Below are 14,767 nucleotides of genomic sequence, written 5' to 3' on the forward strand. Positions count from 1 at the left end.
GCATGATCTTCTTTGGCAACGAAGGATGAACACACACATGACCCCTTATTATCAGTCAGCTATAGAACTCCTCAGCTGGACTGACTTGCCTAGGTTTAGCTCCTTTGACTAAAGGTTAGGAAAAGAAGGGACCATCCCGATCCTGTTTTAGTCCCCATATAAATTCCTCCACATAGCTAAATTTCTGGTGCCACTTTTTGCCTGAGGACCACCTGACACATCTAGGTGGCATCTCTTCCCCAGCTCTTTCTGGTCATGATTATGTGTTGAATAAAATGTCTTTCTTACTACTATCTCCACAGTTCTTGCTGCTTCCTAAGTGCCTCATGGAATTGAGAGACAGTAGAGGAACGGTAGCAGATAAATGTGTAAAACAGTGAGGTGGTACCTTAAAGTGCTTTAGTTGTTGTTGTTATTTTAAACAGAGATGTCAAACCCAGGGCCCACAGTTCCTCTAGTTGAGCCAGATTACAATGTAATTGGGAAATATTTAACAAAATGAAAATACAAAAACCAAATTTGTTACTGTGATAATGTCAGAGGATAATGTTAATGGTTTGCATTTAGATGATGCCTTAGATTGATTTTAAGGCTTCGACTAAGATTACTCTTAGACCATTCATGCTTTGGTAAGTGAAATGGAAAAGCTAGCTATATTTTTCTCACATGAGAATACAAGTTTCATAGCTCTGCAGTCCAAAATTCATGCCTCCAAAAGGACTCTTAAATAATATCTTAATCAACACAAACCTTCCCATATTCAAAAAAGAAGTATAAAACTGTCTTCCAAAGACAATTATAAATGATTTGGAGGTCATCTTTTCCTTTGGAATTTTCTCTTCTCTAAAGTGATTTCCAATCCTTAAAGCACTATAAACAGGGGAGTCAGTTATACGACCAGTAATATAATTGATCGATGACTATAATTCAGTCTATCATGTAGACCGAGGAGTTGAGACACAGGCAGTACAATTCCACTGTTCATGTAGCTCGTTGTTCATTTTTCCCACTGCCAAACTCCTGCTTAGAGTTTGGCAATTCCAATTTCAATCAGCTATAAAATTCCAATCAGCCATTTTGCTACTTTTTAGCACCTCTAAAAGAAAATTGACTGGGGATAAAAGATGAAAAAAAATTAAATCATTGTCTTTATTTTCTTCATACTATCTGTAGAAGAAAGATAGCTATGAAAGGTGGTGATGCTCTATTAAAATAAAGTTTAGGAGAATTAGATACCTATCATTATTAGAACAATTTACTTCTCAGTAGCAGGACCTGTCCCATTATTGAAATAATCATATTTTGAAATGTTTCTCACTTTTATAAGATTTGTTTCAAGTGTGAAGGCCTGGTAAAAGCACTGTTTTCTTTTCACTTTACAGTTCTAATAGTTTTAGTACTAGCTGTAACTGTATCACTAATATTTATTTATTATAAACATGAATTGATTTAACATTCCATTAAAAAGGCATGTTTTGGGGTAGGGAAAATCAATTTTCTCATAAATGTCACCGTAGGGAAAAACTCCCTTTCCTCTTTTTACTTTTTAAAGGTAGAAATAACAGTTATGAGAAACAGTAGTGTGTTAGTTAAACTATGGGGAACAGTGGCCTGGAGAATTTTTACCATAATAGAATTGTTTTTGTAGGAAAGTAAGGAGAGCTCCAAAGGGATTTATGGTAGAAAGAAATCACTTGACTACTTGCCTTAAGAAACAAAAACCTAATCGCTCCAAAGTCACTGAGAAATTAGTAAGTCCTTAGTTTGAAAATATCCAAAAAGCTTGGAGCTTATTTCCTAAGAATTGTCTTCAAGAATATAGTTTTATCATTTTCAACTCTCTCTAAAAAATCAGGATCTGTGATTTTATCAGTATAGACATATGGCAAGAAGGTTCCTTCTACCAATACAGATCTGCAACTTTTCTTCAATTCTGAGTGGTAGAGAGTTGCTTGGGAGCACTGAGAGATTAAATGACCTGTCCAGGGTCAAATAGTATATAACAAGGTAGGTCTGGAACTCAGTCTTTTCTACCTCACAGGCAACACTGCTTCATTTCAAACTTAATTACCAAAAAATATTTTTTAAAAATATTGAAGTGTGTTTGAAAAAACTATTTTGGTAAAGCTGTCCCAAGAAAACCTCTACTTTGTGCCTACTTATTCTCCTCTCTCTGCTTAGTTTTTAAGCATTTTACAATACTTTAACAACATATGAGTAACCTACAGATTTAAAGCAACATATATAGCGTTTAGTGTATTTAAAAGAAACAATGAGATTGAAAATTATGTATTCTTCAGTATGCAAAATTTTTTAAAACTTTGTTACATATGCCAAGGTGGTTTCATTCATGTTAAATATTCTTTAGGTCATCACCCCTATAATTAAGCCATATATACACAATTACTCTCAACTGACCATTGTGATTTTTTACCTTTTAAGAAGGGGGTATTACAGTTACAAATCAAAGATCAATGATTACTAACTCTAGTTTTTCTTGATTAATACCTATGGCAGTAAATAGAAGTAAAGTTCATTCCCATACATATGTTTTTTGGAAAGCATTTTTAATCTATTATATTGATTATTATAGAAATGTAGGTAAGTTATAAAGCTTTCAGTTATACTCACCAAAGACTTGTAGGAATGACTGCTTTTCATCTTTTCCTGCTATGTTCGTGGCTCTACAGACATAAGGACCCCCATCACTACTTATGATGTTCCTCACAGTTAGTTCAGTATTGTTTTTCTTCAATGTATATTTCTCATTGTCTTCAATAAGCTTGCCATTCCTGACAATGAGAGAGAGAGAGAGAGAGAGAGAGAGAGAGAGAGAGAGAGAGAGAGAGAGAGAGAGAAACAGAAAGAGGGAGCACTTACTTTTTATAGAGTTTACATCATAATTTCAGGAAACTTCACATAAATTTCTGAATTAGAAATAAAAGTCTATCATTCCACAGTTACTAATCTTGACAGATCAGGTCATTCTGCTATCAAAAAGTTATTTTAGATGTACAATTAAAGCTCATTTTGGGATATTGGGGTTATATGTGAAAGTTTTCTCCATAAAAATATAAGCATTTGATTTGAATAACTAAAAAAATTACATTACTAATAATTCCCTAAAAATTTCAAACATTAAACTTTGTTTACACTTCTCTTTTTGTTATTCTTGATAAAGGAGCACTCTGTCTTCATTTTTGCTCAAGCTAGACAAAAGGAGGAAATCAATGGAGGAAATAAGAAACATTAATTAAATACTTCCTAAATGCCAAGTGCTGGGGATATAAATATAAAAAAGATATAAACAAGATTGTCTAATCTCTACCCTCAGAAAAAGACAGGAGGAACTGAGGCAATACGTAACAACCCTGGTAGAAGAAGGATATAATAAGGAAATTATTTGGACATCTGATAAAGCAAACGAAGCTCTCTCCATGTTAAGGGAAAAGTATCTAATGAATTATTGACTTTATTGAATGATAATCAAATAAAATAGTAGTTGTAAAGTGCTTTGAAAATTTTAACACATTTAAAAATGTTATATTTATGGTATTATAAAATGTTATTATTTTAGAAGCAGGTGGTTGGCATAATAGAGTGCTCACCTTATGGTGAAGACTTGAGTTTAAATCCTGCCTTAATTACTTACCAGCTATGTGACCCTGGGCATGTCACTTAACCTCTGTGTGCCTCAGTTTCATCATTTATAAGGTAGAGATTTTGTGAGTGATGAAATGAGATAATATGGTGCTATATACATGTTAGTTATATTATCCTTTCATACTTTACAAGGTGAAAGAAGTGAAGAGAGCTTCTATTCTGTACCTAATCCTGAGTAATTAGAAAAAAACGCTTTTGGAGGTAGAAATGTTGAGCATTTTAGCAGAAAGCAGTCATTCTTTCTTAGACATTCTGACAGGGGAGAAGAAAGTCAGTCTGTTGTGTCCTGCTGTTTTAGAATGAATTTTTATAAGTTGAGGGAAAAGACAGGTAGAGTCCTATGGCTTAAAATTTCATCAGCAAAGGTAGTTTGAGGACAGATGGGTTTCTCAAGAATAAAATTTTGAAGATTCAAACAGAAACAATTCCACTGAGGTAGAAAAAGGGACTAAGATATTAAATGAATCACAGGTCATTCATAAATCAACAAAAGTTTAACATAAATATGTTAAAAGAGAGAAAGAAAATGTGAGAACTAGTGATCTGAGTCTGCATCTGAGGAAGAAAGGAGAGGAAGAGAAGTAGAATTAGGTCACTTCAGCTATAAATTAGGGGCAAAGAAAGGAAAAAATTGAAAAGAATATGATGAAGGGAAAACATAATTAACAATCATACTCATGAATGTAAACGGGATGAATTGACTTCCAAAACAGAGGAGGGCAGCAGACTGGGGTAGAAAACAGATTCCCACTGTAGGTTGTTTATAAGAATCACACGACACATAAAGATTTTCATGGAATTAAAATGAGAGAAATTTATAGAGTAGAACTTATTACATTGAATTTGAAAAAGCAGGTGCAGCAGTCATGATACTGATGGAGTGCAAGTACCTGGACTCCCCAAAGCCATAAGAACATGTCTAAGTACCCCAACCTTGCCTGTCCCCACCCCAACACTCTTCCCTGCCCGGGCCCCCAGTGAGCAAATTTTCTCCTTGTTATAAGCAGAAACAGTACTGGTCCTGCAATTTCTCAGATAAAAGCTATTAGTGCAGGGTGCTATCCCAAGGATTCTTTTCCCAGGGTGCCTGCCCAAGGTCCATGACTCTGGTAGCTAAACAAAAACTCTCTTTTCTCCCTCAAGGTTTGGTATCAATAAAGTTGTCTCTGATGACTACCTGAATTTTCCCATCCATAGATCACTGACGCCTGCTCCCAAAGACACCTGAACCCCTTGCATTACCTAATTAGCCTCCTTAACATTCCTTTCCCTGCCCCTTTTCTATATAAGCTTTAGATTCATACCCATTAATTTGCAAGTTCCTCAAATGAACTTTGCCTGCTTCTATTGGTGTTACAATAAACCTTGCCACTTGACTGAAAGAAGGCTTCAGTGTGTGAATTTGTTTCAAGCAACTCTGCCTTGTACCCTGTCATTCTCGGGGTTCTTAGCACCCTTAATCTCTTCAATACTACACACGGTAGTAATAAAAATATACATGGCTAAAAGGAAAAAGCAGGGAAACTACATTATATTTAAAATGTAGCATAAACATTAACATAATATCAACACTTAATATATATGTACCAAATGGTATAATCCTGAAGTACTTAAAGGAAAAGCTCATTGGATGACAGGGAGAAAAAGAGGACAAAATTTTATTAGTTTGCGACTTCTGTGCTTCATTCACAACTAGACAAGTCTAACAATAGGAGAAACCACAAAGAAGTTAAATACCTGAAAGAATTTTACAGAAGTGAGATGTAATAGAACTCTTTCTACTATAGAACAGAAATCAAAAAGACCATACATATTTTAATGTATATGAAATAATGTATATTTGGTGAAGATATCAACTTTAATGGTATCTTCACTAAAATCGACCATGTGGTCACAATTTATAAATGCGCAGAAAAACAGAAATATTACACAATTTTAAGTGATCACAAGGCAATTAAAATTGTATTCAACAAAATCTTTGAAGAAAGGATTTGAATTTAAACAACTAAATAATACAATTCCTGACAATGTAGAAGCCAAAGAACAAATCATATAAACATTAAAAATATGATAACAATGACATAACATTACCAACTTTTTAGGATGTAATCAAAACAGTACCTTTTGGAAATTATGTTTCTGTAAACAAATTCATTAAAAAAAATTTAATGAATTGAACATGTAACTAAGAATAACCCTTCCCCAAAAAACATAGCGATAATAATGATGGTAAAAAAAATTAACACAAAACAGAAATCCTGGGGATCAATGAAGATTTTTAAAAAGCTACTAGATTGTTAAAATGAGCTTAAGATGCTAATAAAATAGTAAAACCATTAACTGATTTGATAAAAAGAGTAAAACCTAATTATAAAAATCAAAAATGAAAAAATTCCTAATAGATGGAGGAAAGAAAATTATTATAGACATTTTTGCCCAATCATGTGCCAACAAAAATGATTATGTGAAAAAATGGATGAATATTTTAAAAATTACATAAAATGTACAGAGTAATGGAACAAGGAACAGGAATTTAAATGACTTGATCTCAGAGAAAGAAAATAAATGAGTCACTAATAAATTGCCAAAGTGTGTGTGTGGGAAAGACCCAGATGGATTTACAAGTGAATTCTGGCAAGCACTGAAAGAAAATTAACTTCAAAACTCCACAAACTATTTCCAAAAATAGGGAATGAAAATGTCTTATGCATCTCTTCCCATCAGACATACCCGGACCTGCTAACCAAACAATAGAGAGATGAAAAAGACAAAGAAAACCATAAAAACTCTAATGAATACCAACTGAAATACCAAATGAAATATTAGCAATAAAGCTATAGAAGCATATTCAAAAGACTGCATACTAATATCAAGTTGCATTTATAGCAGGAGTCTAGGGTTGGGTCAACACATGCTAGGTCAACCACAAAATAAAGATAATATAATTATACTAACAGATACAGAAAAAGCTTTAGATAAATTAACACTAATTTATATTCAAGAGGAACAAAAAGCATAGGAATATATGTACCATTCCTTAATAATATAAAGAATATATCTAAATCCAAGAACAGGAAGTATCTGTAATGGAAAAATACCACTGTCTTTTCCAGGAAGATCAAAAGAAAATCGGAGGTGTCCACTGTCACCACTATTATTTATTTTCATTTATTATTTAGATTACACTACTAGAAATGCTAGCTATTACAGTAATACAATATAAAGAAATCTAGGGAATTAATAGGCAAAAAGGAACAATATCATTGCTATTTCCCCAAGATACCATGGTTTAATTAGAGAAGACAAGAAATTCAAGTAAAAAATGAACTGAAACAGTTAATTACTTCATCAAAGAAATAGGAAATAAAATAAATCCACTAAATCATCAATGCATTTTATTAACAAAAATAGTATGTAATATAAAATATGGTACAGATTACTAGCAAAGCTCAAAGCGAACAGACCGAAAAAGAAATGATTTAAAATAACAAGTGAATTAAAAGAATATCTGGAAGTTCACTTTGCAAGACACAGCCAGTACTTACAGGAATACAATTACAAAACACTTCATAGGAATAAAGGAAGGCTTAAATAACTGGAGAGTTATTTAAACTTATTGTTAGGCTATGATAACATAAAATTATCTAAATTTCTATGGAGATTTATAGCCATGATAATCAAACTATTAAAAGGAATAGATAAACTATCTCTAAATGCTTAACATCAACAAAAGAGATTATGGGAACCCTGAAAATCAAAGGAGAGACTAATAAAAAAAACTACTGAATTATTAAATAAAACTAGGAGCTGGCTTTATGGAAAAAAAACAATGAAATAGATAAGCCACTAGTTCATTTGATTAAAAAAGGAGGAAAACAAAATTACCAGTATCAAAAATGAAAAGGGTAAAAACACAGCCAGTGAAGATGAAATGAAAGCAATTATTAGAAAATATTTTGTCCAATTTTAATGGCAATAAAACTGACAATCTAAGTGAAGTGGATGAATATTCACAAAGAATTTAAATTGTCCAGATTAATAGAAGATGGTGTAACTTAAAAAAAAGAAATTGAAAAAAATCATGAATAGCTCCCTAAGCAAAGTATCCCAGGACCAGACTGACTTACAAGTGAATTCTACCAAACATCTAAGGGACAATTAATTCCAACACTATATGATGATTTGAAAAAAAATAGGTAAGAAGTCCTCCCAAATTCTTTCTATGACACAAATATTGTCTTGATACCTCAACTAAGAAAAGCAAAACCAGAGAAAGAATATTATAGGCCAATATCCATAATGAATATGGATGCAACATTTTTAAATAAAATACTAGCAAAGAGATTACAATGATTTATGTATGACCAGGAAGGCAGGGCTGGTTCAATATTAGGAAAAATATAAGCATATTTGACCATATTACTAATAAAAAAACCAAAAAATTACATGACTATCAATAAATGTAGAAAAACCTTTTACAAAATGCAACTCATTCCTATTAAAAACACTAGAAATGAAGTGTTTATTTCCTTTTTTTTTCTGAACCAATGGCACTATAATAGAGAGTCCGTGGTCCCATCTAATGAAGTGGACCTCAGATCTTCCTCATGGTCTGAGATGTCCCCTCCTTCCAGGGCCCTATTTTTACAGAGTTAGATATCTAACCATTCAAGAAAAGCCAGACCAGTCATAGAATAATTCCACTGGTTGACATATGACACATAAACAAAGAGAAGCAAAACAATATATTAACAGAGTCACGGTTTGGGCAAAGCAGGAGATATTTTTGCTGACTAAGTGGTTGTAAGATGGGTGAAGCACGTGGTATCTCCACTGACTAGGTGGAAATATAAAATCTTTTTATAAATTTTTCATAAATTTTTATAAAATGAACTCCTGCTCCTGCTGGACAAGAGGTACAAAAATAATTTTGGGGGACTTTCTGTATAGTTGAGTCACCTCTGCCATGCTGGACTTGGTCACCATAATAAGGAAAAACACGAGTAAAGGGCGTCTAGTTAGCTTCCTATAATTATGCAAGTGATCTTACCATCTGCAGCTCTGGGGCCAAATATACAGAACTTATAATCATATCAAATTGATTAATACTGACCAGAATAGAGTAGGGGTCTTCAGTGAATTAACTTCCTCACCATTTCACAGATCCATCAACAATGCAATAGTGTTCTTATCTTTCCCCAACTCCTCCAACATTCACTATTGCCATTTTTGGGGTCATTTTTACCAATTTGCAGGATGTGAGGTAAAACTTCAAGGTTGTTTCAATTTGCTTTTCTGTTATTATTAGCAATATGAAGCATTCATTCATGTGATTGCAAATACTTTGCAATTTCTTTGAGAGCTATTTATTCATATCCTTTAAGCATTTGGGGAATGACATAGATGTACACACATATATAAATAATATAATATAATAATAAAATAAACACACACCAATGTGTGTTTTTTAATTTATTAATTGTTATATTGGATACTAAATCTTTATTAGAGAAATTTGATACAAAGACTTTTCCTCACTGGACAACTGCATTAATTTTGTTTGTACAGAAGCTTTTCACTTTCAAATAAAAATCAAATTTATCTATTTCACTTTTGGCAATTGCCTCTATTAATTGTTTGATTAAGAATGCACCTGTCCATAGCTCTGAGAAGTATATATTCTGTTTCTCTTTTAATGCTTTTTAATATTAAGATTGTATATCTATTTAGAATGTATTATGGATGGTGTAAGGTGTTAGTCTAAGTCTCATTTTTCACAGATTGCTTTCTGGTTCTCTCAGTTTTTAAAAAATAGTGAGTTTTCTTCCTAAGTAATTTATGTTTTCAATCATATCAAACAATATATTACTGAGTTCTGTTGTGTCTGAATCTCTCTTGTTTAATATATTCTATTTAACTCTCTATTTTTTAACTATTACCAGATGGTTTTGATGACTGCTGCTTTATAGTATAATTTGAGGCTTGGAAGTGCTATTCTCTCTTTCTTCTTCTTTCTTTAATCATTTCCTTTGCTATTCTAAATCTTTTGTCTTTCAAAATAAATTTTGTTATTATTTTTATTAAGTTCTATAAAATATCCCCTTGGTAATTTGATTGGTTCAGCAAAAAATATGAATTAATTTTGGTAATATTGTCATTATGTTGGCACAGCCTAACCATGATCACTGAATGCTCCAATTTCTGTGAATAATGACTTTAACCACCTTGATTTGTTTGAGCTTCCTTACTATCCAGAGGAAGCCGGACTGACCTGGGAATGAGAATCACCAAATCAGGAGGCAGACTGAGCATCCCTTAAGTTTGACATATCAGAGATCTTTTGCAGTATTTGCTTATTGAACCTAGAAATCCCTCTTCTGTGCTGGTGACCACAGAACTGAAAAGGACTGAACTAGCGCATGCATCTTAGTTCTGGGACCTTGGGGACTTTTTCAGCCTGACCCTCTTCCTTGTTCCATGTATCGAATGATCTCTGTGAAAGGGACCCTCCATGGGAAATGGAAACTGAACTCAAGGGATAGTGACAGTACCTGATTGGGCCATGAAACAGTAGGAAAATTCAAACCCCTGGTGGCTGTACCTGATTGTGCAACAACAGTTGAGAATTCCCACCCAGCTTTATAGTTTCTCTTTGTCTTGATAATCTGCGCAGCCTACCGCCAAAGAGAGCTCAGTTCCTACTGCAGTTCCTACTCAGTTCCTATATGCATGCCTTCCACTTTGTGAGAAAATAAACATGCACAGAATTCATTCTGTTTGTCCTTCTTAGACCAAACTCTGGAGGCTGACACTATTTGTTGTTACTTCTTTAAAAAGTACTTTGTAATTGACTCTATACAAATCTTTTGTGCTTTGTAGATTAACCCCCAGATATTTTATGTGTTTTGCTATTATTTGCAAAGGGGTTTACCTTTATGTAACAGCTTTTTAATTTTGTTATTATTATATAGAAGTGCTACTGATTATTTAAGATTTATTTTGTGGTCTATAACTGTGCTGAAGTTGTTGCGTCAATTAGTATCTTTGCTGATTCTCTAGGATTTTCCATATCATCAGCAGAGACAGATTTACCTTCTCTTTCCCTATGTTTATTCCTTTAATTTCATTCTCTTATCTTATTGCTGTTGCTAGTGAAATAAATTAATATTATACCATTATATTAATAACTAATTATCAATTTATAATCTGTTCTTTTCCTGTTTCTGTTAAGATCCAATTATTGGCAAGATGAGTCAGTGTCTGAAGGGCAAAGCTGAGTGATGAGATTGTTCCTGGCTCCAGAAGGCACAAGCTCCTAAATTAGCTTGGGCAGAACCACACCCAAATGGGAAACCTAATTTCTATTTAGAGTATAAACATAATCCAGTCTGGTCAAGCTTTTGCCTGAAGGAGGAAACCCCTGTCCCTCATTCCCTCCATGAGAGTTTAGGGCAACCCCCAACTCTTGCAGAAAGTACATAATCCAGGAGAGTAACTGAAATGAAATTGTTCAATCAAATTTGATTTGATGTGACAATAAATCCACATACGGTGCATTGCTAGCAATGGAAAATAAGCCACTTGGGAATGATGGCTTTAAGCTGCATTGTGACAGGCAGCCTGAAACTTGCCAGCAAATTGGCTCCTAGGCTGATCTTTTGCAGAGGCTAAACATTATATGTATCTGCCAGTGACCTTATTAATTTTACAGTTTATGGTGACAATAAGCAGCGAGCCTGGATTGGTCTGGAGTTCTTTCACAAAAGAATGCTGACAGTTAGAGACAGCCACTCTCAAATACTGTCTTCCACTGGGCAGATGGTGATAGGACCAACCTTTGTTCCTGGTTAAGGGGGAAAGGAAAGAAAAGGGCATGACAGGTTGTGAGTGACATAGAATATATTCCAGAGATGAGGGAGGCTTTGATAACATTACAGAAGAGAAGGGTTCTATCAGTACAATTCAGATATATGCCATTTATCGTCACAGGGTCTTTCATTTGCTGGCAAACTAATCCTAGGTGGGTGATCAGGCAGAAATAATTTCCTCTGTTCTCATAGCAAAGCATGTATGGATACTCAACTGAGTACTGGAACATCTTTCTGTTCCTTTAAGCACTTAGGAGCAATCCCCATTGCCCACTGAGGTTGCTCACTTACGTCTACCTCTAGTAGTTATGTCAGAACCAAATGCTTGCTGACCAAAGACAAAATAAGGAAAATTTTCAGGGCAGTTAGACTGATCTGCATAGTCATCTCCATGTCTTACCCTGCAAATCTTCTGATAAAATAACAGTTACTGACTGCTGGAGGATCCCTGGTGATACTCACTCTGAATTTCTTTAGCAAGCCCTTCATCTCAGGGACAAGACATTCTTTTAACTCTGATGTGAAAGACTTGAGCCTTTCAGAAAGCAGTGACTTAGTCATTTGCAATAATTCTTTGCCTTCTTCTTTCTTTGAGGATTTAAGTTTCTTCCATTCCTTGATCTGGTTTCTCAAAAGAAGCAGAGTCCTGGAGTTTCTCCCTACAGTTTTGAGTGGCCTCTTCAATGGGGAAAAAGTGATGGGTTGCATATTCCTGACCTTTAGTACAGGCTACACAAAAGGAGGTTTGATCCTCCTTACAGAAGAGCTTAGGGTCTTACTGGTGCTTAGGACAATGGCTGTCTCACAGGGTTCTACAAGTTCTGGGTATTGAGACAGCAGATAGCTTTGACAGGTGTACACTGGGGCCAGGGAAGTTCTGGGACTTTCCTGTATTCAGTGGCAAGTGAAATGTGTGACCCCATCTTCCTTTCTTCTGGTCAGACAAACCTGGAAAAAGTTGTGCCCCCAGTTGAGGCTGACAGGCTTTGAGAAGAATTTAAGACATGTTTCAGGTAGTCTCCTGTTGGAGACTTGTACCAGTGTGACAGCATCCATGTTCCTAATATTGAATGAGGTCTAGTCTCAGGCATGCATATGGCAACAGGCAAAGACTCTCCTCTGAGACCTTTTCTTGAGGTTTTTCTTCAGCCTGGGACCCCTGACTTAGAGCTAAGGACTCTCCTCAGGCAGTGGCTCCTTCCCCTGGTGATCTCAAAAGTCCTACCATGGCTCCTGATTTGCAGCAACACTTGGAATCCAGGAGCTCAGAATGTCTTCTGGAGCATTTGTTAAAATGATAAGTTGCATCTATCTAAAATCAAGAGCGAGCATCTGTAATGGGGATAAACTAGAAGCCTTCCCAATATGATCAAGAGTGAAGCAAGGTATTCCTTATCACCATTATACTTTAACATTATGTAGAAATGCTAGCTATAGCAATAAGACAAGAAAAAGAAATTGAAGGAATAAAAATAGACAATAAGGAAACAAAACTGCAAGTCTTTGCAGAAGACATGATGGCTTACTTAGAGGACTGAGAATCAACTAAAAAGAGATGAAAAAATTAACAACTTTAGCAAAGTTACAGGATGAAAAGTAAAACTTCACAAATCATTAGCATTTCTATACATTATCAAAAAAATTTGGCAAAAGAGACAGAAAGAGAAATTCCATCTAAAATAACTTCAGACAGTATAAAATACTTTAGTCTTCATACACACAAGCATTTTTAATACAATCATAAAACACTTTTCACAAAAATAAAGACAGATATAAACAGAGAAATAGTAATTGCTCATGGGTAGATAGAGCCAAGGTAATAAAAATTCTACCTAAATTAATTTACTTATTCAATGTCATCCTAATCAAATTATGAAAGATTATTTTATAGAGCTGGAAAAAATAATAAAATTCACTGGGAGAATCGAAAGGTCAAGAATATTAAGAGAATCAATTTTTTTTTTAGAATACATTTTTTGAAAAGTAAAGAAAGGTAGCCTATCAGATTTCAAACCATATTGCAAAGTGGTAATCATCAAAACAATCTGGTACTGGCTAAGAAACAAAGTGGTTGATCAGAGGAATAGATTAGGTACATAATATATAGAAGTAAATGATCATAGTATCTATTGCTTGATAAACTCAAGAATCCAAGCTCCTGGGATAAGAATTCAGTATTTGACAAAAAATTTTTTTGGAAAAACTGCAAAGCAACCTAGTAGAAACTAAGAATAGATCAACATTTCACAGTGCATACCAAGATAAGGTCAAAATAAGCACATGATTAAAAGTGTGATGTCATAACTAAATCAGGGGAGCATGAAAAAAATTCTAAGACCTAAGGAAAAGGAAAGTTTATGATCAAATAGGCGACAGAGAGGATTATGAGACATAAAATAGAAAATTTTGATTACATGAAATTAAAAAATTTTTGCACAAACGAAACAATGCAGCCAAAATTAGAAGAAAAGCAGGAAACTGGGAAGAATATTTTATAGCAAGTTTCTCTGATATAGGTCTCATTTCTCAAAATATATGTGGAACTGAGCCAAATTTATAAAAATAAGAGCCATTCCCCAATTGATAAATGGACAAGGGACATGAATAAGCAGTTTTCAGTTGAAGAAATCACAGCTATGTATAGTCATATGAAAAAGTGCCTTAAATCACTGTTCATCAGAGAAAAGGAAATTAAATTCTGAGGTACTACCTTTCCTCATTATCAGAATGGCTAACGTGACACAGAAGGAAAAAAATGCTGGAAGGAAAGGTGGAAAAATAGATACATTAATAAACTCTTGATGGAGTTGTACACTGGTCCAACCATTCTGGAGAACAATATGGAACTATGCTCAGAGGGCTATAATACTTTCTATGGCCTTTGACCCCGTAATACCATTACTAGCTTTGTATCTCAAAGAGATACAAAAATATATACAAAAATATTGATTGCAGCTCTTTTTCTGGTGGCAAAAAAATAGAAAATGAGGGGATGTCCATCAATTAGAAAATGCCTATACAAGTGTGATATGTGGTTGTGATGGAACACTATTATGCTATAAGAAATGATGAGAAGAATGATTTCAGAAAAGCCTGAGAAGACTTACGTGAACTGAAGCAAAGTGAAGTGAGCAGAACCAGAACATTGTGCATTGTAATAGTAATATTGGAAGTACGATAAACTGTGAAAAGACTAAGTTGTTCTCATCGATACAATGATCCAGTGTAACTCCAAA

General features: G+C 34.1%; 1 protein-coding gene across 1 annotated transcript in view; it reads right to left on the bottom strand.

The window, feature by feature from the left end:
* The window catches only part of NCAM2 (neural cell adhesion molecule 2), a 287,205-nt gene that overhangs the window by 173,801 nt on the left and 98,637 nt on the right, over nucleotides 1–14,767 (bottom strand). Inside the window, exon 7 of the mRNA XM_072614941.1 lies at nucleotides 2,632–2,792. Within this exon, the coding sequence (XP_072471042.1) occupies nucleotides 2,632–2,792 (161 nt within the window). The remainder of the gene's footprint in view (nucleotides 1–2,631; nucleotides 2,793–14,767) is intronic.

The sequence above is a fragment of the Notamacropus eugenii genome, chromosome 5 (assembly GCF_028372415.1).
Source record: "Notamacropus eugenii isolate mMacEug1 chromosome 5, mMacEug1.pri_v2, whole genome shotgun sequence".
NCBI lineage: Eukaryota > Metazoa > Chordata > Mammalia > Diprotodontia > Macropodidae > Notamacropus > Notamacropus eugenii.